General features: G+C 42.3%; 1 protein-coding gene across 1 annotated transcript in view; it reads right to left on the bottom strand.

Annotated features, from left to right (window-relative positions):
• The window catches only part of LMNTD1 (lamin tail domain containing 1), an 87,002-nt gene extending 67,072 nt beyond the window's left edge, over positions 1-19,930 (bottom strand). Inside the window, exons 1-3 of the mRNA XM_056846467.1 lie at positions 19,799-19,930; positions 18,160-18,198; positions 9,180-9,281 (exon numbers count right to left, since the gene is read on the bottom strand). Coding sequence (XP_056702445.1) covers positions 9,180-9,281; positions 18,160-18,198; positions 19,799-19,930 — 273 coding nt within the window. The remainder of the gene's footprint in view (positions 1-9,179; positions 9,282-18,159; positions 18,199-19,798) is intronic.
• Positions 19,931-22,214: the final 2,284 nt, after the last annotated feature.

Below are 22,214 nucleotides of genomic sequence, written 5' to 3'. Positions count from 1 at the left end.
AAAGATTTCTTCTCAATTTTTATGTCTGGATTAGCCCATTATGCTAATTGAGCATGTGAAATGGATCAAATTGATATTGTCGTGACATTAGATGCCATAATTCTTTAACTGCAGGAATGGCAAAACTCTGCTATATTAACCAAATAGACCCAATACAAATAACAGTCTAAGAGGGAAAGTGCTCTCAGTATTTCAGTTTATGCTCCTGGAAGTGAGAAGAAAATATGCTGAAAGTATAGTAAAATCTGTGTCATTCAGAACTGTCTGCCCTAGTGTGACAGATTCGTCTTGAGGTTGCTGCTGCTAGGAATGTACTTCAAAATGGAATAGTTAATGCAGGGGTCCCCAATCTTTTTGAGCCTGCAGGCACATTTAGTTATCTGACATGGTATGGTGGGCACAGAAACAAAATGGCTGCCACAAAATGGCTGCTGCAAGAGGTGGAGCCAGCCACAAAATGATTGCCGCAGCTTAATTTCAGTAACACAGCTCAGATCCTTGTGCTGTGGTGGCAGCTGCTGCCAAAGCAACTTTTTAAAAAATCTACACAGCCAACCAAATCTCCAGTACTTAATGAGAAGCCTTGTTGAGTGAAAGCCCTACCTGGCCCCACACACTTCCTAAAAACACTTGGTGGGCACCAGAAAAGGTGTTGGTGGGCACCCTGGTGCCCGCAAGCCCCACGTGAGAGATCTCCCTCCGTTAGTGGATTAATCATTTGGAAGCCAGCCCTTCCCAGAAGAATAGAACTTTTTTGTGTAACTGTTTTGGAAAGCAGAATGACATCCTAAATGGAGAAGGCAATAAACTTCGTCTTTCATTACTTCCCATATCCTTCACAAGACAGCCTTAGATTCGTTCATTACCCTTATTGTTGGGTTCTCGTAAAGATCACAGACAAAGGACCTTTCAGACAACACTACAATGTGGGTCCAAGGTTAAAGCATTTCATGAATGGCTCGGTCTGTACTATAATCAGGAAGGGATCTGAATGATTTGTGTTAAAATGCTGTTCTGGAAGGAGGGGGGAACCTGCCCAGTCTCCCCTTCAAAATATATAAACAGGAGTCCTTCGGCAGCTTAAACACTGCTCCAGCATATACTTTTCTGGACCAAAAGTGACTTTGTCAGATGCATCCATGAAAACTTATGCTAGAATAAAATGTGGTCCTTGAGGTGCCACATGATTCTTATCCTGTGTAACCTTTATGACACGGACAAGAATGATAGGGTTGCAAAACTCTAGGTGGTGGCTAGAGATCCCTAATCATTTAGACAAGTAAGTTTGTAAATGTAATGTATATTAATGAGGCACTATTTGACGCCCAAAAAGTGCTAGGAGTTTAACGGAGTAGAAAAGCAATGTATTCCCACTCTCTTGAACACTCTTTGCCAATGACAGCCCCCCCCACCTTCTCGGTTGTTAGTCTGATTTAGGAATTCATAGCCTCCATGACAGTGTCGACATCTGTTTCAAGTGATAAATGTTCCAGCTCTTGTGGCACAGGTCACATATTTAATGCGGTGCATGTTTGTGTGAAGATAACCCAGTAGCTATGGTTAGATCATTATCTTTTGAAGGCACAGCTTCCAGCCCTTCCCATGTCCCTCTCAGGACACATCAGAGATTCTTGGGGCATGCTGGCAGGCTCTTGAACAAGCTCCATGCAGGTCAAAATGACCTGTTGCACCAGTGTCAGACAAGCGGAGATGTCATGGTGTATCAATTCTGCTGGCCCATTCATTGCAACTCTGTGTAACCAGCCATGGGATTGTCCTGTATTTTGTTCGCCAAACCGTTCCTAGTATCAGAGCTTTCTATTGGAAAGCCGATTCTTTTAAATTAACCTTGCCTCATTAAGCTCTCTCCCCAGGCCTGATTGCCGCTTGTTTCCCTTGTATTATGTTTGACACAGAGCTGCTTAAGCGAATGGCTGCTCTGCATGTTGACAAGGCGGTCTGATTACCAGATGCATTTTGTCTTGCACATCCTTATAAAACATAGATTATTTTCCAGGGTCTGCAGTATACACCCAGGAGCATGAGCCGCAGTCAAAAAAAAATTTTTTTTTTTACTTTGGCATCAAAGCTTTGCCCGTCCGCTTTGACATGTGGTTTTTGTGCAGAGGTGAAATCAGCTTGCACACGCTATCAATGCAATCTTGCCGCAGTCATTTTCTCAGCATGTCTTCTCTCTGATAACACTGCTGCTACACAGGGCTGGCCATGCATCACACTATGGTTGCATACACACAGCAAGGATTTTCCCCATCAGTGCTGCCACAAATGCAGAGGAGTTCACATTGGCAATAGAGCATCCACTGGGAGCTTTGGACACACTTTGCTCCATCAGGTATCATTTCCTCTGCATTTTCCCACTAAACCTCCACAGGGCTTTTTGGACTTTAATAAAAGTAACAGATTTTGCACTATAGTGCAATAACATTATAACCATCTACTGCCGTGAACTACTAGTTCCTCTCGATACAAAGCTTTCATTAAAAAAAGTTTCTAGCCCTTTTTGTAGCAGAGATATAATGGGGAAAGCAATTGGGTATTTCCTCTTATATCTCTCCAATAAAAAAGCTCTAAACTGGACAGAAGGGGGAACAAAATCTATTCAAAAGAAACATTCTACCTCATGTGAATCTAGGCTCTGGGTGTTTGGAACAGGCTCTGGGTAATGTGAACTGTACAGTCTTCTACACTTACTGATACAGATTGTGAAATTTTACTACCTCAACATACATGGGGTTATGTATTAAAGCAGCAAATTCACACCAAAAACAATTTCTGACAGTTTTTCATACAGTCTTCCAAGAGAATAACATTATGACACTGAATACTCCCCAAAGCCACATGGAAAATATTAGAACCTCAAAACAGCACTCCAGGTAGAACAACTTTCTTTTATATAGGTATAAATATATATATATATTTATGATATATACATATGATACCTGGATCTCAGGCATACATTGTGAGACCCTCCTGCCCAAAGGCTTTCAACTAACTCCTTGATGTTTGTCTGGATTCCATTTTGCTGCGTGCCACTTTTTGAAGGGTCTGAGGGAGAAATGTGGGATTTTATCCTCAAGGTTGGGCTTAGCAGTATAGAATAGCTCTCCTCCATTTGCTGTCAGAAGCCACTGCAAGTGGGAAAAGGGGTCAGCCTGAAATCCTAAAAGCCTCTCTGAATGCTCCACGCACCCCGATCTGTAGGTTGGCCCCCATTAAGGATCACTGTTCTGGTCATTTTACTTATTTTAAAATAAACGAACATGTTTGATATAACCCAACAGGATGCACATCTCCTCCCAACTTTGAGGGTTCAGTCCAGAGAAGGGCCAGGGTGTTGGGATGACTGATAATGCTTGGCACTTAAAGTTATTAATATTCCATTTTATTACATGTAGTATGCTGAAATACATCAGGTTCCTTGCTTTTATTTTTTTGCGATTTCAAACTGACTTACACTCTTCCCCACCCTCAATACATCCCACCCACCCCCTCATCACCACACAATTTCAGCTGCTGGCCTACCTACTGGAGACCCTGCGGTTTCCATTGTGCCATGATATAACATTCCATTTGATGGGGGTATGCGTGCGCAATTCTCCCCTTTTTCTATTCTAAGCAGAAATATGTCGCCCGCTGCTGTCAATACCCGCTGTGGGGGTGATTTCAAAAGGAATTTTCAGCCTTGGAACCCTTCCTGCTTTATTCTGGGTTTTAATTAATTACTGGAGCCACTAACACACCAGGAGCTTTCTCCAATCTGTTTCCTTAAGAATAAATTAAATGTCAGATAAGAACACTGGGATTTCTTTGGCCTAAACCGTTGCAAGTGAGAGGGTGGAAACAGACTCTTGTTTACCATGAGATTACCACTTTTAAAATAATGGTCAGCTCACTACACAGCCAGAACCTGCCGCTGACCTACTTGGTCTGGGTGAGTTCCAGGCTGGAACCAAGAGAGTTCAATCATCCCTAGTAATTTATTTATATTGTTTAATTAAAATATTTCCATCCTGCCTTTCCTCGTGGCTCAGAGCAGCTTACGAATCACAATGAAAACATTACAATTTAAAGCCAACGGAATTGGACCGCCGATCCCCCCACCAGCAGAGAGGCCTACAGCTAATTCCCCATTAAAAGCCCTCACAGATAAAGACAGCTTTGCAGCGCCCCCTGTAGATTTCAAACAATGGCGCTCACCTCACACCTCCTCAGGGAGCCCATTCCACAAAATGGGAGCTATGATAGAAAAGTCACAACCTCTGGCCAATGACAGGCAGGCTGCCTTAAGTGGAGGAACAGCCAGTTGACAGAAGGGCTGTAAATGGCACCTGGTGACATATGGGGGCGGGGAGAGATGGTCCTTTCAATATGAGGCTCCTAGGCAGTGAAGGATGATTATTTAAAAATCTGTAACTCAAAATTTGTGATTGTCACAAATTTGTCTCCCTCCCACTGGAGATCCCTCCCCCACACTTTTGGTAGGGGCTCTTGGAAGAGACTGGTTTTATGGACCCATTTCAATCTGACTTTAGGTCAGGGTTTGGAACAGAGACCACTTTGGCTGCCTTGGCTGATGACCTCTACCGAGAACTGGGTCTGTGTAAAGTGCCGTCAAGTCACAGCCGACTTATAGTGACCCCTGGTGTAGTTTTCAAGGCAAGTAATTAAGCAGAGGTGGTTTGCCATTGCCTTTCTCTGCAGAGTCTTTCTTGGAAGCCTCCTTTCCAAGCACCGACCTGGCTTAGCTTCCAACATCTGATGAAATCAGACTATACTATACCATTCCACATCCCCTCCCAAGAACCAGATGAGGGAAATTTCCCCTGCTAGTTCTGTTGGCTCTCTCAGTAGCCTTTGATACCATCGATCATAGTATCCTACTGGGCTTCCTCTCAGAACTGGGACTGAGGTGGTCTGAGTCATGTCTGGGAGATTGTTCCCAGAAGATAGTGTTGGGGGATTCCTGCTCTACCCTATGCCCATTGGCCTATGGGGTAGGGCTGTCAATTCGGTTCGGCCCGAACTGAAAATCAGCCGAATTTCCCCTGATTCGGTGGTTTTTAGTTCGGGAGGAACCGAACTCAAAACTGGCAGGCAACCGGGGGGGCCGAATTCAGCGAGTTCGGGAGTTCGCGAATAAATTCGGCAAATTCGGCCGTCAGTAAGCAGCATAACCGTCAGTAAGCAGCATTCTCCTCCCCCGGCCAATCGGTGGGCAAGTTGGGTCTTCTTCTGGCCAATCAGTCAGGATTGAGTACTGGAGGAATCAGCTGATGTGCGGCCCGGCCAGGGAGAGAGAGAGAGAGAGCAAAATCCTTGTGTGTGTGTGTGGGGTGCTTGTGCACATTTGCTCCTTTCTGTGGCTGCAGGGGGCGTATTTTTGGGGGTACAGACACAAAACTTTTAGTGGAGCTTCAGATGAAGCTTCTTAAGATACCCCCCAAGTTTTGTAAACATTGGGTCAGGGGGTCCCGAGATATGGGCTCCCCCCTTTTTCTTTCCATGGCTGCAGGGGGCGCATTTTTGGGGGTACAGACCCCAAACTTTTAGTGGAGCTTCAGATGAAGCTTCTTAAGACACCCCCAAAGTTTTGTAAACATTGGGTCAGGGGGTCTCGAGATATGGGCTCTCCCCCTTTTCCCTCCCCCTTTTTCCATTTATGTGGCTGCAGGGGGCGCTTTTTTGGGGATATAGCCCCCAAACTTTTAGCATAGCTTCAGACAGTTATTCTTAAGATACCACCCAAGTTTTGTAAAGATGGGTTCAGTGGGGGCAGAAATATCGCCTCCCCCTTTTCTCTTTCCGTGGCTGCAGGGGGCGCATTTTTTGGGGTGCAGATCCCAAACTTTGAGCGGAGTTTCAGACCAGTGTTCTTAAGAGACCACCCAAGTTTTGTGAACATTGGGTCAGGGGGTCCCGAGATATGGGCTTTCCCCTTTCCCCTTTCCCCTTTCCCCTATTGGGATGAATGGATCAGCGAGCCGATCCTGTGTGCATCTTCTCCAGAGCAAAACGTCCCGTGCCTAATTGGAATCATCTTGGATTACAAGTCCTCCCCAGCCCCTCCTGATGGAACAGAAGACAGCCACAGTAAGACCCCTTTGGGGGCTTTAATCTATAACTTTTATCCTGTGTATGTGTGTGTGTGTGGGGAAAGCAGAGTCTGTGTGTGTGTGGGGAGGGAGCAGTTTCTGTGGGTGGGGGGGAAGCCAAAGGGGGCTGTCGTCGGTTCTGCCTGGGGTGTGTGTTCCCCCTCGAGTCTCTCGCTCCCTGGTTTGAGGGGGGAGGTTTCAGTTGTGTGTCTTCTGGTTTTTCCCTGTTGCAAAGGTGTTGTTTTACAAGGTTGAGTTGCTTTGCAAACTGTTGTCGGGACTGGGAGCTTTGTGCGTGGGCGGCAAGCTCTGCTGAGAGATGCACATTAAGGGTGGGGGGACCCCTTTCAGGGCCCATATCTCAGCCCCCCCTGACCCAATCTTTACAAAACTTGGGGAGTCTTTCAATAAACGTCCTTTGAAGCTCTGCTGAAAGTTTGGGACCTCTAACCCCAAAAATGCCCCCCCAGAGCCGCGGAAAGGCGCGATTGTGTTTTTAATGGCTTTATTCGGCCGAATTTTTTTTCCGAACTTTGAATTCCCGCCGAATTGAACGGATCCGAAGTGGGGGAGTTCGGACTTCGGCACATCCCGAATCTAAACGGGCCGAATTCGGCCGAATCCAAACTATACCGAATTTTTTAAAATTCAACAGCCCTACTATGGGGTTCCACAGGGCTAGATCTTATCCCCAATGCTATTTAGTATCTATATGAAGCCACTGGGAGAGGTCATCAGGAGGTTTGGACTCTACTGTCACCAATATGCAAATGTTCTAAACTGGTGCTTGAAGTCAGTAATTGGCATGAATGAGGGTGATCAAGCTGAAATTGAATCCTGACAAGACAGGTTCTCTGGGTTAGCAAAAAGGCAGACCAGGGACTTGAGATCTCCCCTGTTTGGATGGGGTTACACTCCTCTTGAAAAGCCAGGTTCCCAGCTTGGGAGTGCCACTCGACACAGTGGTCACCTTAGAAAATCAGGTGGCTGTGGTGGCTTGGAGTGCTTTTACCCAGCTTTGGCTGGTGTACCAGCTGTGCCCATTCATGGCTCAGTCAGATCTAGCCACAATGATCGATGCCTTAGTAACATCTAGACTGGACTATTGCAATGCGCTGTACTTAGGACAACCCTTGAAGAATGTTCAGGGACTGCAGCTAGTGCAGAATGCTGCAGCTAAACCACTGGCCAGGGCAAGTTACTGGGATCATATTACCCCAATATTGCAGCAAGTGCCCTGGCTTCTGATCTGCTCCTGAGTCCAAATCAAAGTCTTGGTTTTGACCTTTAAAGCCCTTCATGGCTTGGGACTGGGGTATCTGAAGGACCATCTCCCATACATTCCTGCCTGAGTACTATGATCACTGGAAGAGGCCCTCTTGACTGTCCCATCAACCAGAGAAGCTGATCTGATGGGTACCTGAGAAAGGGCCTTTTCAGTGGCAGCCCCATCATTATGGAACAAATTTCCCCAGGGAGGTATGCCTGCCCCCCTCCCTCTCAATCTTTATGAGGCTGTGGAAGACAGTTTTATTCATGACAGCATTTGATTAGTTCTTCTGCCTACTGGCAGTTTTAAACTATTAATTTAAACTAGTGGTTTTTATATATTTTATTGTGTTTTGTTATTATTTACGTTGTAAGCTGCCGTGAGTTCCTATAAGGTAGAAAGGCAGCTAATAAATGTTTTAAACATATAAAAAATAAATATTGAAGGTACAGGTGTTCTGCCCTCTTTGGTATCTCTCAGCCTTTGTCTGTGTGTGATTTCTTCTTCTGCTGCTGCTTCTCTTATTTGGTTAAAACAAATTCCAGTTAGTATAACCACCTTAGAATGGGGTGTGACCCTCTTGTGAGTCCTGACTACAATTGCCAATTCTGGTTTAGGAAATTCCTGGAGATTTAGGGGCAGAGCCTAGGGAGGGCAGAGTCTGGGAAAGGGAGAAAGCTCAGCAGCGGTGTAATGCCACTCTAGGACTTCTGTTTCTTCTAGACTCTATGTTATACCATAAAACCCACCCTTCAGAGTTGCCATTTACTCCAAAGGAACGGATCTGCAATCTGCAGTTCAGCTGTAATTCTAGGAGAATTCTAGACCAGTGGTTCCTAGACTTTTCGGTATGGTGATCCACAAGTCCAAATTTACTTGGTATGGTGACCCATCCAGGGCTGACCCAAAGTTTTTTGGTACCCTTGGCTCCTGTTTCCCAACTTGTGGTTCACACCTCTTTCCCTCCTCCTCTTGCTTTCCCATGCACTTAATAGCTACTGCCAACTCTTCAACTTCTTCCCTCCCACTTCTTCCAGTTACTACTGTAAAGTTATTAGTTGCCAGACAGATTCTCGCTGTTCCCCTTATTGTTGAAAAGGGAGGTAGAAGGCAAGAATGTAGGAAGCTGAAAAGGAGGACAAGGAAAGAAAGAATGTTGTAAAAGGCGAAAGTGGCCAGTAGGGAGGGCTGGCCTGTGACCCACTTTCAGAGACTTTGCAACCCACTTTTGGGTTCCAACCCACAAGTGGGGAAACATTGCTCTGGGCCATATCTTGAAGTTGGTAATTCTAGTTAAAGACCATAGAGTAAACCATTTGGCCCATTGTGAAACATCACGCTGGAGAAAGACAGTATTTGAGGCCTGAAGGTGGTAGTGGTCAGCCTCTGCCAAAAGCATCTTCAACTCTGGGGGAAAATTACTCTCTCTCCAGACTTTCTTTTCTAATTTTCTATCCATGTAGTATTTGAAGGCAGTTGTATATACTTGTTTCATCCCTCTTAATGCTGTGTTTATTATCCTCACCAAATGAACCCTCAGCTTCATCCATTCCTACTTACACAAAGGGTATTCTGCAAACTGCACACACAAACGAGATAACAAGAGGATTTCTCCAAGAGCCCTGAATTCAGGCGCTGCTAATGGAAAACATGACTGTCTTAATGGAGCAGACAATTTAACACAAAGGAGGAAGAAATCAGAGTGGGAAATTAAATGGAAAGGTCCACCTGCCTCCACAAATTTCCTTTTATAGTGACTCAGGAGTGCAATTACCAGCAAACTAGCAGGCACTGACCTCTAGCCTTTTTTCCAAGGCCTTGATGTGCTGTTGTCTGTCCATGTGCTCTGACTGTAGTTTTTCAATGGCCGTGCTGTTTCCAGCCTCTTCGGAGATGACCTGTTCAAGGAAAAGGAAGGTCTTCTGTAAGCACTAAGAATGCAGCAGTCCAATAAAAGGAGAATGGAAAGGCATTGTTAGCTACTTAGTACATGCTTTTAATTGTACTATCATATTATGTGGCTGTAACACTACAGTGAAATGGCGGGCTCTTTCAAATTGACATGTACCCACTGCTTTTCCTAATTATCAGGGAAAGACTCTGCATATAATTATATGGGGGAGGTAACAGAGGACAAAAAAGCATAGTATTATATCTCATATGAGATATGATGGTGTTGAAAAAGTGCTACTATAAAATTAGAATGCTACTAGATGGTGTGCATTTCCTTTCTTCCTGTATATTTAAACAGAGATGTTGGAAAAACACACAAGTCTCCAGCAAAAATCTGCCCCTAGAAAATGGACCTGAAAAGTGGTATTACTCAGGAAAGTGGGGGGCCTCACAAAACAGGACCTTCCTCTGAGAGATGTGTCTAATGGCGCAATCCTAAATGAAGTTATAGGTGTTTTCTGTGTAGGATATTATTTAAAATGTGTTTCTCCGATTGCAGTCCAAAATGGAACAATCCATTCTATTATTCCCTTAGAGCTTTACCACCACATTCTGCTTCTCATGTAGATAGGGTTGCCAACTGCCAGGTAGTAGCAGGAGATCTCCTGCTAATTCAACTGATCTCCAGCCGATGGAGATCAGATCACCTGGAGAAAAATGGCCGCTTTGGCAATTGAACTCTATGGCATTGGAGTCCCTCCCCTCCCCAAACCTCGCCCTCCTCAGGCTCCGCCCCAAAAACCTCCCGCCGGTGGTGAAGAGGGACCTGGCAACCCGACATATAGACCAGTCCTCAGTTCCCAAGATAGGAAAGATCTATTAATTCAGAACTGGCAGAAGTTTACATGCTTTGATTGTATGTGGAACAAGAGAGGAAAGTAAAAATGGGACTGATCTAGATCAGAGTTTGATATTTGGTGAATCAAAACTTCATATTTGAAAAATAACTTTGTGGGGGAAAAGGTTGTTAAAATGTGCATTATTGAAAAAAATAATATGATATAAACACATTTATGAGCAATATTATCCATACAGGAAGTACCTGACAGGATATACAATTTAGAAGGTATTACCTGCTAGTTGGCTATATTGGTTTTATTATACAATTCATCGTATGTTAAATCTTTTCCAGCAAAACCTCTCCTCTTATGTTTGCCTAATAAATCGAAATACAGCCTTTTATTACAGGCACTCAACTGGTTGTATTTGGCTTAGTTTACAACATTTTGTTTAGTAGGTTCTTGAGGTAAGGGGAAAGCAAAATTAAAGTTTTATTACAAAACCTATAAAAGAAAATGAATAGTGAAATGTTTGCCTGAAAGTGTGGGAAGATAATTAGTACAGGTTTTTAAGTCATTGAATGTTTCACCAGTGACACATTATTGCTTTTAAAAAACTAAGGGCTTCTATTTTTACTGTGCAACATATATTAGGGTTTCACCTACAGTAAATTTCAGTGCCATTTCATTAAAAAACTAGGTGTAGAGAGCGGACGAGGCAGTCTTGTAAAGGATTATTGCTTTTGGCACGTTGACCCTTTGCAACTAAAAATGCAATCTTATGCATGTTTACTCTGATGTAAGTCCCATTCTGTTCTGTGGGGATTACTCCCAGGTAAGGTTTGCACATAGCAGAAATGTGCCATAGACTCAAGAAAACAGCCATGGGGGAAGATGTTACTTTGGAAGATGTTACTTTCCAGGGGAAAGGAACAGGAGCAGGCCATCCTAAACCCACCAGCCCATGTAGGGTTGCCAGGTCCCTCTGTGCAACCGGTGGGAGGTTTTTGGGGTGGAGCTTAAGGAGGGCGGGGTTTAGGGAGCGAAGGGACTTCAATGCCATAGAGTCCAATTGCCAAAGCAGCCATTTTCTCCAGGGGAACTGATCTCTATCAGCTGGAGATCAGTTGTAATAGCAGTAGATCTCCAGCTAGTACCTGGTGGTTGGCAACCCTAAGCCCATGAGTGAAAGTTTACTCAGGGAGCATAACAGCTTGCTGGCTCCCCCTCTCCCATGTACAGGATTGCTCCTGCTCAACATTTTTCTCTATCAGCTTAGAACTCCCTCCCCACGCACAGTTATCAATAAAAAGTAAAAACAAAAAAACAAAAACCTCTTCTCATCTTTAACCGTGGTGAGGAATTGGGTAGCATTGTAACAGGCAAGACGCAATGCAAGGATATAAACTTTTCTTGTCCTGCCAGAAGAGTTTGCTTTCAAAACACTTTTTTCAAGCTTTAGGGCTGCTTTCAACACGTACGCTCGTCATTCGCTTCATGATTGAAGCATCAAGTGGTGGTGATGTTTTTGTTAACAAACTGCAGCTCAAACACAAAGCTTTTCAGTGGAGTCTGTTCTCATGTGCAACGGAGTGATAAGCGATGAGAATGAATGCATGACTGAAGCAGCCTGTTTCATTAGCAATTGTTAGAAATATCTTATAGGTGAAGCAGGATGCTCAATCAAGGGCAGCGATATCTCTCCTCCTGCTCTGCAACACGTCATGCAGAACCTTTGCACAGGTTAAAGCCCTGGAAAAACTGGATGGAAGGCTGTAATGCTTCTTGCTTGTTAATGTTTGTGCTTAACAAATCCGCCTGCAACATAGTCTTAAGGGGATTTTAGAACTAAATTAAAAGTACTCATTGTGTTTCTCAAATATCTTAGACAGTATAGAAAACACCTCTCATCTGGGTGACTTTTCAGCACTTCCTTTTACAAAAAGGGTTTCTCTATTAATTTAAATTACTGCCCTTGTTCTAAATTACCTTCATTTGCTGTCAGTGTTGTAATCATATAACCATGTTGTAATCTAATTGGGGGGGATCTTAATTATTGCTTACCAGTAACTTCATTATACTAGATGTAATGCTGTTCACTGCAAACACATGATGCAGGCAACCAAATAGACGATTGTATACATGGACATCACTGGATGGCCAATATAGAAAGCAAATAGATGGAGAAGCTCTGTTCTCTCTGCTAAAACAAGACTAGGATTGTGGAACAGACCATGAATTGTTAATATCGAAAATTAGAATGAAGCTGAAGAAAAATACCAGAACATTCATAGTGCCAAAATACAATCTAAGCAACATTCCTGAAGAGTTTAAAGACCATGTAAACAACAGATTTGCATTACTAAGTTCAAGTGAAGGTGAACCAGAAGAACTAGGAGTTGAAACCAGAGATTATATCAAGGGAAAATGTGCAAAGACAAATGAAATCAAAAGCCTTGATAGATGACTGAGGAAACTCTTGAACTTGCTAAAGATAGCTAGGGAAGCGGTTGGACCATTGGATGACAATGGGAGTAAAGGAACTCTAAGGGAGGATAAAGCCACAAACTGTTTGGAGGAAAGGTGGGATAGAAAATGTGAGTAAATTTGCCCCCCACCCCAACTCACATTATGGTCAGTCATGGCTATAGTCAGAGAAAGCAGTGCAATGTTTGAATTTTCCCAAATTTTAGACTGTCTGGTCTATTATCTTTTTTGAACAAAGATGTTATATCATGTTTATAACATGTGACAGATGTCATAAATATGCTGTCTTCATTCTTCATTTCTCTGCGTTCTCCTTTTCAGTAGGTGTGGCTGAAAAGCAAGCGATGTGCAAATGAAATGCCAAGCAAGTGTGTTATGTATATATTTAATTGGTCTAAAGGCTTTGAAAATCATTGCATTTAAATGATTGGGTAATTATACCCTGAATAATAGCTGGATGCCAAGCCAAAACAAATTCAGGTACACCCATAAATCTTTGCTCTTGGCTTTATTAAATGTGAAGAGGTTTTGATTGTGTTATCTAAATATAATACACAAATGCTTGCATTAATTTGTTTTTAAATGTCATACATTATTGAGCAGCATTACGTTTGCATTTTTGTACAGCAATTTGAATTTGCATATTCCCCTGTAAAAAGAATATCATCTTAATGTGAGGAATATTTTTTTTCTAGCTCAGTTTGTTCTTCCTCATTTTGGTCTAATATAGAAATAACAATGCAGGCTTGACTATATATTTAAATGGAATAATTTGCATTAATGCTGTAAAATGCCAGCTGTATGCTAGCTATAAAATGCTATGTAATCGAATCCAAATGCTTGCTTGTAAAAACAATGGCTTCTTTTAAAAATTAATTTCTGAAAAATAAATGTAAACACTGGACAGACAGCTCAAGAAATTGAGGATTGGATATGGAGTTTCTCGTCTCCATGTCACTCCTGAAGATCTGGCCTTGTAAATCCAGACTTGCAAATTCAGATTTGATTGTAAATTATCTGGCTATGAGTAAACCTAGATGGAACACAATAAAAAGCACTAGGTGGGTGAATTAGACACTATCCTGGCTAAAAGAAAAGCCCATTCAGAAGAGTCTGAAAGAAGAGCCCATTCAGTGGGCAAAGACAAAGCACACCCAGAGGGTGCAGGATAGCAGATGTACCATGTCCACCTAGTGCAAAAGGTCCCAATTCACTCTCCCATCTAGCCGAGAAATATTCCTCCCCCCGAAATGGCACCCTTTATGCGGGTTTTATGGATCTTAAGGGAGCTTTTGATACCATCCCGAGGGAGAGGCTATGGTTGAAACTATCACATTCTACTATGGATAGGAGGTTACTATGGCTTATCCAGCAATTTCATACTGACCTCACAGCTCAGGTTCGCTGTGGCAACCAAGGAGAACTAACCGAGCCTTTTGAACTGGCCAAGGGAGTTAGACAAGGTTGCCTCCTTGCTCCTCTCTTGTTTAATCTATACCTGAATGATATGGCAACCAATTTCTCAGAGTTTTGCCACCCCCCAAAGCTTGCAAGCCATTCCACCCCGATTCTACTCTATGCTGTCGATGCAGTTCTCCTGTCCCGCACAAGAATTGGTTTGAAAAGATCTTTGCAAACTTTTTCTGAGTACTGCTCTAGGGAAGGTCTTAAAATAAACCATCATAAATCTAAGATCATGATCTTCACTAAGAGGAGAAAAATGCCTCTTTTTCGCTGGGTATTAGATGGCTTTGAGGTTGACCAAGTCAAGGAGTTTGTTTACCTTGGCATTCTGTTTTCCCATAACCTAAATTGGAATGCCCATCAAAAAGCAGTGTCCAACAAAATTAAACCTGGGGTTGGTGCTATTGTCAATTTTTTTCACACCAAAGGTGGCAAATATATTCCAGGGGCTATTCAGGTTTTTAACCTGAAAATTACCCCAATTATCCTCTTTGGTGTTGCCATCTGGATTACAGTCATCAATGAATCTATAGATCGTCCACTACTTCAGTTCTTACGAAAACTCCTAAATGCCCCTCAATGTGTTGCTGGCGTTACTCTTCGTTCCGAGTTTGGCCAAATGTCACTTGAAGCTAGGGCGTGGTTGGCCGCCTTTAAACTCCACCTTAAACTGTGCTTTAGCACTGAGGGGTTCCTAGCTTCTCTGAAGCATGACCCTTTCAAATCCTCATGGCAAAAAATCTTAGATGAGAAACTGGCGTTGCTGGGCTTCTCGCAGGATATGATATCAGATCTTGGGAAAACTGAAGCTTTTGCCAAAATTAAAAAGCGCATTAAGGAGCTCGATTATAACAGCACTACTTTTCGTGCTCGTCGCGTCTGTTCATCCCAGTTCTTCGGAATACCCCCTCCACGTGGTCTGCCTGCCTATACATATTATCTGACAACTCCTCGTCTCTGTAGAGCTTTTTGCTTGGCTAGATTGAATGCTAATCCTTCTATGGTAATGCAGGGCAGAATTCTGAATATACCATACTCAGACAGGATCTGCCCTTGCTCTTCTGGCTCTATTGACACATTAGCCCATGCCCTTTTGGAATGCCGCTTTTATGAGGAACTTCGATCGCACTATATTTCCCCCCTTTTAATATACAAATCCAATGCCTCTGTGACTGACATAATGCCTTTTTTACTAAGCGACAGGGACCCCAAGGCTACATTGTCAGTGGCAAGATTTGTTTCAGTCCTTATATCCCTCCAACACTAGATATATGCTGCTCAAGATCAATTGATCAAGGAGCTTCTAAGGGATAAAAGGAAAGGATAAAAGGAAAGGTCCCAATTCAATCAAAAATATGGTGTGGGGGGCATTTTCCCTTGGCATAAGGGGGGAAATCCTACTAGACTTTCACCTGTAGCTAGTTGGCAACCCTGGTGTTGACAATATTGGTTATGTGGTCTCCAGGTAGTGCGAATTTCCTAAGGCATCCCCTCCCAGGTTTGGTTTTATTTTTTTATAGGCCCTGGGCTGCAGCACCTTTAGACCAAACTTCAATGATATTGTGGTTCGCTGAATAATCAGGCAGCTTCATGTCCATCTTGAGATTTCCATCTCCTTCTATCCCCTTACCCGGTCTTTCACATAGACATACAACTCTGATATCATGGAACTATTTATATTTCCTCACTAAGATTGCATGGCTGAAATGGCTGCAAACACTAGTAAGAAGAATGCCTATCCCAACAGCTGTCAAAAGGATTACTAGTGTGAAAGTTTCCGCACACTTGAAAAAGAACAGGAGTGGATGAAATGGGATCCAGGGGAAACGCAAGATGGGGAAGGGGGAAAGCAGGAGGTGATGAAATGGGAAGAAAACAAGAAGAGTAAGGGGGAGAAAGACATAAAAGAAACTAAGGGGTAGATTCAAGAAGGGTAGAGGCAAAGATGGAAATATCGGGGGGGGGAATGAGGTGATATGATAAAGACAGAAAGTGGTCTGTCCTAGGGGAAGACTCCTTGCACGAGAGGAAAGTGCCACTGTTATTGTGAAGGCTTGAAACCACTCATTTGGCTTCCAAAGGCAAGGGAATTTGGAGGAAAGCCCCCTGCCCACAAGACCTGCCCGAAACAGAGTCAGCATGTTTGGTGGTGCGCTTAAAGATTCAATCTACCACCTCATCATGGAATTTTCTCCTCCCGTTACCACTGTACCAAAGAAAAAAATGAAAAGAAGCCATGTGTGTTTTTAGTGGAATTTTGCATGCTTTTATCAGCATTATCAATTTCCTGTTCTCGCCAGGTACCAGATTTCTTAGACTGAGCAACAAACCCACCAGCAAACTGAAGAGCTTCAGCAAGCTGAACTGGAGTGTTATTACCTGTCTAGCTTTCCTAAATGTCCTTGAAAAATTGAGCAGTGTTGGTCATGTTTAATCTTGGTGAAGGATGATGGCAAGCTAAGAGGTAGGCTGGAACTTTGGCTGAAGCGGGTTATGTTAAATGCTATATAGTATAGAAATGGTTTATGGTTGAGGCAGCAAGCTTTCCTTGGAGGAGAACCACTGCACACTGCGGTTAAAAGTAAGCGGAGCCCCTTATAGGTTTGAAGACATTGACCTTACAAAGCTTCTATCATTTAATTTAATATTTAGAAATATATATGTTGAACAGAATGACTTTGCCTGCATTTAACACTTTGAGAGCTCAGATATGTTGATCTTAAGCCGGCATTAAAGACTAATTCATTGTGTAGCTTTTGTGGAGTACAGCTTAATTTATATACTTCTCCTAGGGTTGCCAACCTCCAGGTAGTAGCTGGAGATCTGCTATTACAACTAATCTCCAGCCGATTGAGATCAGTTCACCTGAAGAAAATGGCTGCTTTGGCAACTGGACTCTATGGCATTGAAGTCCCTCCCCTCCCCAAACCTCACCCTCCTCAGGCTCCACCCCAAAAACCTCCCGCCAGTGGCGAAGAGGGAGCTGGCAACCCTAACTTCTCCAGATCAACAGTTAACCTGTGTCTTCAAATGGAAATGTGTGGGCCCACCATATCAGGTCATTGCCCAACAAGAAGAGCATTGATGTGTTGATTGTATGAACCAGAGTCTCCAAAAGAGGGCTGTCTACATGGCTGGCAACATTTTCCCTATTTTTTTTCCACAGCAGAACCTATTGTTCAAACATTACAACTCCATCACAGAGGAATTCCCTATTATTTATAGCACCTCCATATGATTCCTGCTGGTATGCAAGAGGGACGGAGGTCCAAAAGTGGGACTGAAATGTTTAAATAGTTTTATTTTAGTTGTCCATGCAGCAATCCCTCAGGGGTTATAGTAAACTACTTTTAAAAAATGTAATTCCTGCATGTTTGATTTCTATTTGATCCCCCCCTCCAAACACGGACGTATACAAAGAACTATACAATGGACCGTGTGTGCCCCTGTGGAGCTTTGTGTTCCTTGGACAGCATTTCCTCATGGTGCATGGCAACCCCCTTTGGAACTGAAGCAACTTCAAAACCCGCTCATGATATGGCAGAGGATTGTGCTATTTAGCAAGAAGTTTGAAAACTCCCACAGGATGTATCCAAGCCCCTCAGGTCTGTCTAAAGTAGCTCTATGGATCCCAGCCAATGAAATTAAAAACTCTGCAGATATCATATTGTGAGCTAGTATACTGAGAACCAGTACAAAAAAAACCTTTTCGTTAAATAGCTGAGCAGATACTGGGAAGGGATCAATTATGGGCCTTATAGGTAACATGAAAAGAGATCCCATTGATGGATAATTACTGGTATACCAAATGCTTTGTAGCTAATGCTAAATTTGATATTCAAGATAGGAATTAATTAGGTCCTTATTCCCAGTGAGCCTCCTGAATTCAAATAAAGCTACAGGATGTTGGTCCTCTTAGATGTATGCTTGTTAAAAATAGCTGCTATGCTAATATACATCCGCCTCTTACTTCAGAATGAAACTCAGCTTTGCCTGCAGCTCTGAGCTGCCTAGAGACTGGGAAACAGGAAGTCCATTCAGAGTATTTTCTCTCTCTCTCTCTCTCTCTCTCTCTTTTTAAAGGATCCTTTACCTGTCTGAAATTATGATCAAACCTGTCTCCGAAAGATGCCTGAAACCAATATGGGACAAACTCAAAATGTGGTATAAAAGACTGAGTGGCATGCAGAAGCACTCTTACAAGCTGTTTCTCCTATTTCTGTCTGATGGTACAGGGGTAGCTCTTATGTCTAAAAATACAATCTGGGTCGGGTGAATACACATAACTAGGTAGGTAGGTATAGGTTTATTGTACACGGCCATAGGCCTTTACAATCTAAAACATGATTAAAAGTTAAAAATTATAAATAAAATCCAGGAAATGATAAAATTCTCAAATTACACCCAGCATTCCGTTTCTCATTAAAACAATATATATAAAACAAGAAAGATAAAATTCAACTCTAACCGTCTTTTAGTCAAAAAAAGGTTCTATTAATTTAATGGCTCTCTTTGCCCTAATTTTCCTGGCTGCCAAAGCATAAAGTGCTATTTTTCAGGAGACAAAAGAATCCACACCTGATATCAAAAAAATTAATTTATCAGCATCAGATAAAGAGTGTAGAGTAGTTAATATATTGGCCAGGAACTTATTCCTGGGATGGTATAGTGGAGAATGGTGTTTTTAGGGAACTCAGAGCAAGCTTTATCCTTGTTTAGCAATAGCTAGAAACTATATTTACTAAATTAATCAATGTTTTTTAGTTTATATTTTTTCAATATTTTTAAACTTGCTAGCGGGGCTCGGGCTTTGATTGAAGGAAGGCCAAGTTCTATCCTCATTAAGGCCGCTGGCGCTCCTTTTGGCAATGCCAGAATACGCCGCAGAAACATATTTTGGATATTTTCCAAGTTAGATAGAATTTGCCCCCAAACTTTGACGCCATACAGTAAATGAGAGATGACTTTGCTGATAAAGAGTTTTAGTGCCGGGTCTATAAGGAATCCTCCCCTGGTATAATAAAACCTCATTATAGCTCCTATAATCTTTAAAGATGAGGACTTAATAATTGAAAGATGGGCATTCCAATTCAAGGTTTCACTAAAGGTTATGCCCAGGTATTTAAAGATTTTACACTGCTCGATCGGAATTCCATGTATACTCCAAAGAAACTTTTTTGGTCTTTTCCTAAAAACCACTACTTTAGCTTTTGCATAATTGATTGTGAGTTTTTCTTCTTTACAGTACTCGTCCAAGCTATTAAGAAGCCTTTTTAATCCAACTCCAGTGAGGGAGATTAAGGCCATATCATCCACATACAATAAGACTGGAAGTTTTTGTTGACCTATGGTGGGGGACAAATGCTGGGCCTGTTAACCTCAGCACCATGTCATTTATATACAAATTAAAAAGAAGGGGCACTAAAACACAGGTCTGCTTTACGCTCTTTCCTGTTGGAATTTCATTTGTTAGGGAGCCTGAAGTGCCCACTCTAATTTTTGTGTACGTATCTGAATGTAACTCTCTTAAGAGGAACAGCAATCTTTTGTCAATATTATTCTTAGCCAGTTTCTCCTATAGTTGGTCTCAATCAATAGAGTTGAAGGCCTTGGCTAGATCATCAAAGGCCACATACAGTGTCCTTGTTGGTCCATTCATACCTATTATCTAATGTTCCTTGGCCTCTCCTAAAATCTGCTTGGTGGGGGTATAAAATCTGGTTGTCACTTACCCAATTCTCTAGTTTCTGCAAAAGATATTTTCCATAAAGTTTTGACGCTGTATCAAGAAGACTAATTGGATCTGTAGAAACAAGCTCCCAAAAATGGGATTCTTTTTTCTCAGAGACGGTCTGAATACACATAACTAGTTTGGAGAAAGATGCCAGTGCGACCAAGGAACAGCCAGAGTGTTATTTAATTAATATTACTATACAATCAAAGCCCTGACCTGGATAGCCCCAGGCCAGCCTGATCTTGTCAGATCTCAGAAACTAAACAGGATCAGCCCTGGTTAGAATTTGGATGGGCAACCTCCAAGGAATACCAGGGTCAAGATGCGTAGGCAGAATTTGGATGGGCAACCTCCAAGGAATACCAGGGTCAAGATGCGTAGGCAGGCAAATGCAAACCACCTCCGAACATGTTTTTGATGTGTTTTTTTTTTTTTTTTTACTTATAGTGAAAGTTTTACAAAGAGCAGTCATTTGAAAATGGCACCCCGGCATGCAGTCTGGAAGTTGCATTGCTTTAGGATTCTGCAACTTCATTTTCCTGAGTGTATAGACCAGGTCTAACAATGAGAAACCCTTGAAGTCGCCGCAAGACAGTCAAACTCAGTAGGTGAACTTAGGTCAGAATTTGTATCACATCTCAAAGGTGACTGTAGGCAAGGGACAGTGAGGGAAGGCAGGCCAATTTCCAGATACAGTAAAAGGGAATTTCCTTTCCGTAGCACTCTCTCTGTTAAATGCTGAATGCAGTAACCTGTACCATAGTCTCTACTTGTGGGGCACCATCACAGAAGTACGGAACAGCCACAGTGGATAGTTTGGTTGGAAATAACCAATCTACAACTAAAGAGATTCAGATTTATTAATATGGCAAAGATTTATTACGGTAATTCAGATTTATTATTCAGATTTATTAATTCGTATCAACTACAAGATAGAATTAAAAGATACAATATCAAAAACAATGGGAAATATACTTCTTAAATAACTTAAACAAATTACTATTAGCTAAAAGCCTCAGATTAATATAACCTTGTCCGTTTTAGGTTAGATTGCCAAGCCCCTGCTTTGTCTGACGGATCTTGTACATTGCAGCACAGAATTTAGCTACTTGTTTACAACTAAAGAGAGTTCTAGTATCTATTTTTCAAATCATAAGATGTTGGGAAGCCAAAAGAATAATTAGGAAGATTTATATATTTATTTGCATTGGCATGGTTTCCAGCATCTCCACCACTGTAGTCCCTGGGTCTTGCTCCATGCTCCCACACCCAGCTTGCAAGGCTAAGGTAGGTGGTTTTAGCAAGCTTGGGTAAGGAAGACCCTCCATTCCCAGCAGACAGGCACCATGGAGGCGAAGCAGATTGCAACAACAAACCACACTGCACTCTGTGACTTCTCCAACCAAGAGGCACGTCCTCTCCCAAACGAAGGACTCCAGCCCCTGATAACCAGCCTCTTGCCAAACGGTGGTGATGCTGCTGATAATCCTATGAAATCCAAATTTCAGTGGCTGATCTGGTATTCCACATAGGCACAACCCTCCACAGCTGAGCACACTGGGGTTTACTGTAAACTGGATCCAAAACAGGAAGCGAGGAAGAGATGTGACTGGAGTTCTTAAGATATTTGAAGATGCAAATGTTGTTGTAAGTAGGCAGGATGCAGCTAGGGGAAATTGGATTCCCTTGATATCACTGGGGAAGCTATGAGACCTGGAACAATGCTGAGAATTCAAAGCTATAAATCTTATTCAAGCACAAAGTAAAAACTGTAACCTGGAAAGTTTTCTCCCAGGAGCTTTAGAGTCAAATCTGTAATAAAACCAAGCTACATAAGCAAAATCCTCCCCACCAGCCATTGACTTAGTCATAGCTCTACGTTTCTGTGGGGATTTCATTTTCAAAAGTCTTTATGACATTTCACAAAGTCATACTGGGAAAACAAATATATTAAGTTTACTAACCACGTCTGGATCAATTGTCACCCTATTTTAAAATAACTACTGCTTAGGGGGGATGGGAATAAAGGCATAATGACTGGTTTAGAAATGAATGTTGCATTTTATTTTGGGCTTGCTTATTGGAGCATTCATAAGATGGAGAAAAATAGTGACATTTAAAAGTCACATTTCAAAAATAGGCCAAGGGACTTCTGCTATTACCATAATTAATAGGTAAATATCTAATAAAATTATATGACTAGTTTAAATGATCAATTGCATCCTTCTTACTGTCTGAGCATGTCACTTTTATGTCCCTGATTCTGTTTCTTTATTGTTCAGAAAATTGCTCAGCGCTGTATTCTACTCTTACTGAATTCTGGCTGAACCAAGAGAATTTCTAAAATTAATTCCAGATTTAGAGCATGTGCGGTTTTCTACCGCTTATGTCACCAATGCACACATTCACATTAA

This window comes from Euleptes europaea, chromosome 3, assembly GCF_029931775.1.
Source record: "Euleptes europaea isolate rEulEur1 chromosome 3, rEulEur1.hap1, whole genome shotgun sequence".
NCBI classification, from domain to species: Eukaryota; Metazoa; Chordata; class Lepidosauria; order Squamata; family Sphaerodactylidae; genus Euleptes; species Euleptes europaea.
Note: the sequence above shows the minus strand (reverse complement) of the source record. Positions and strands in the feature narration are given on the sequence as shown.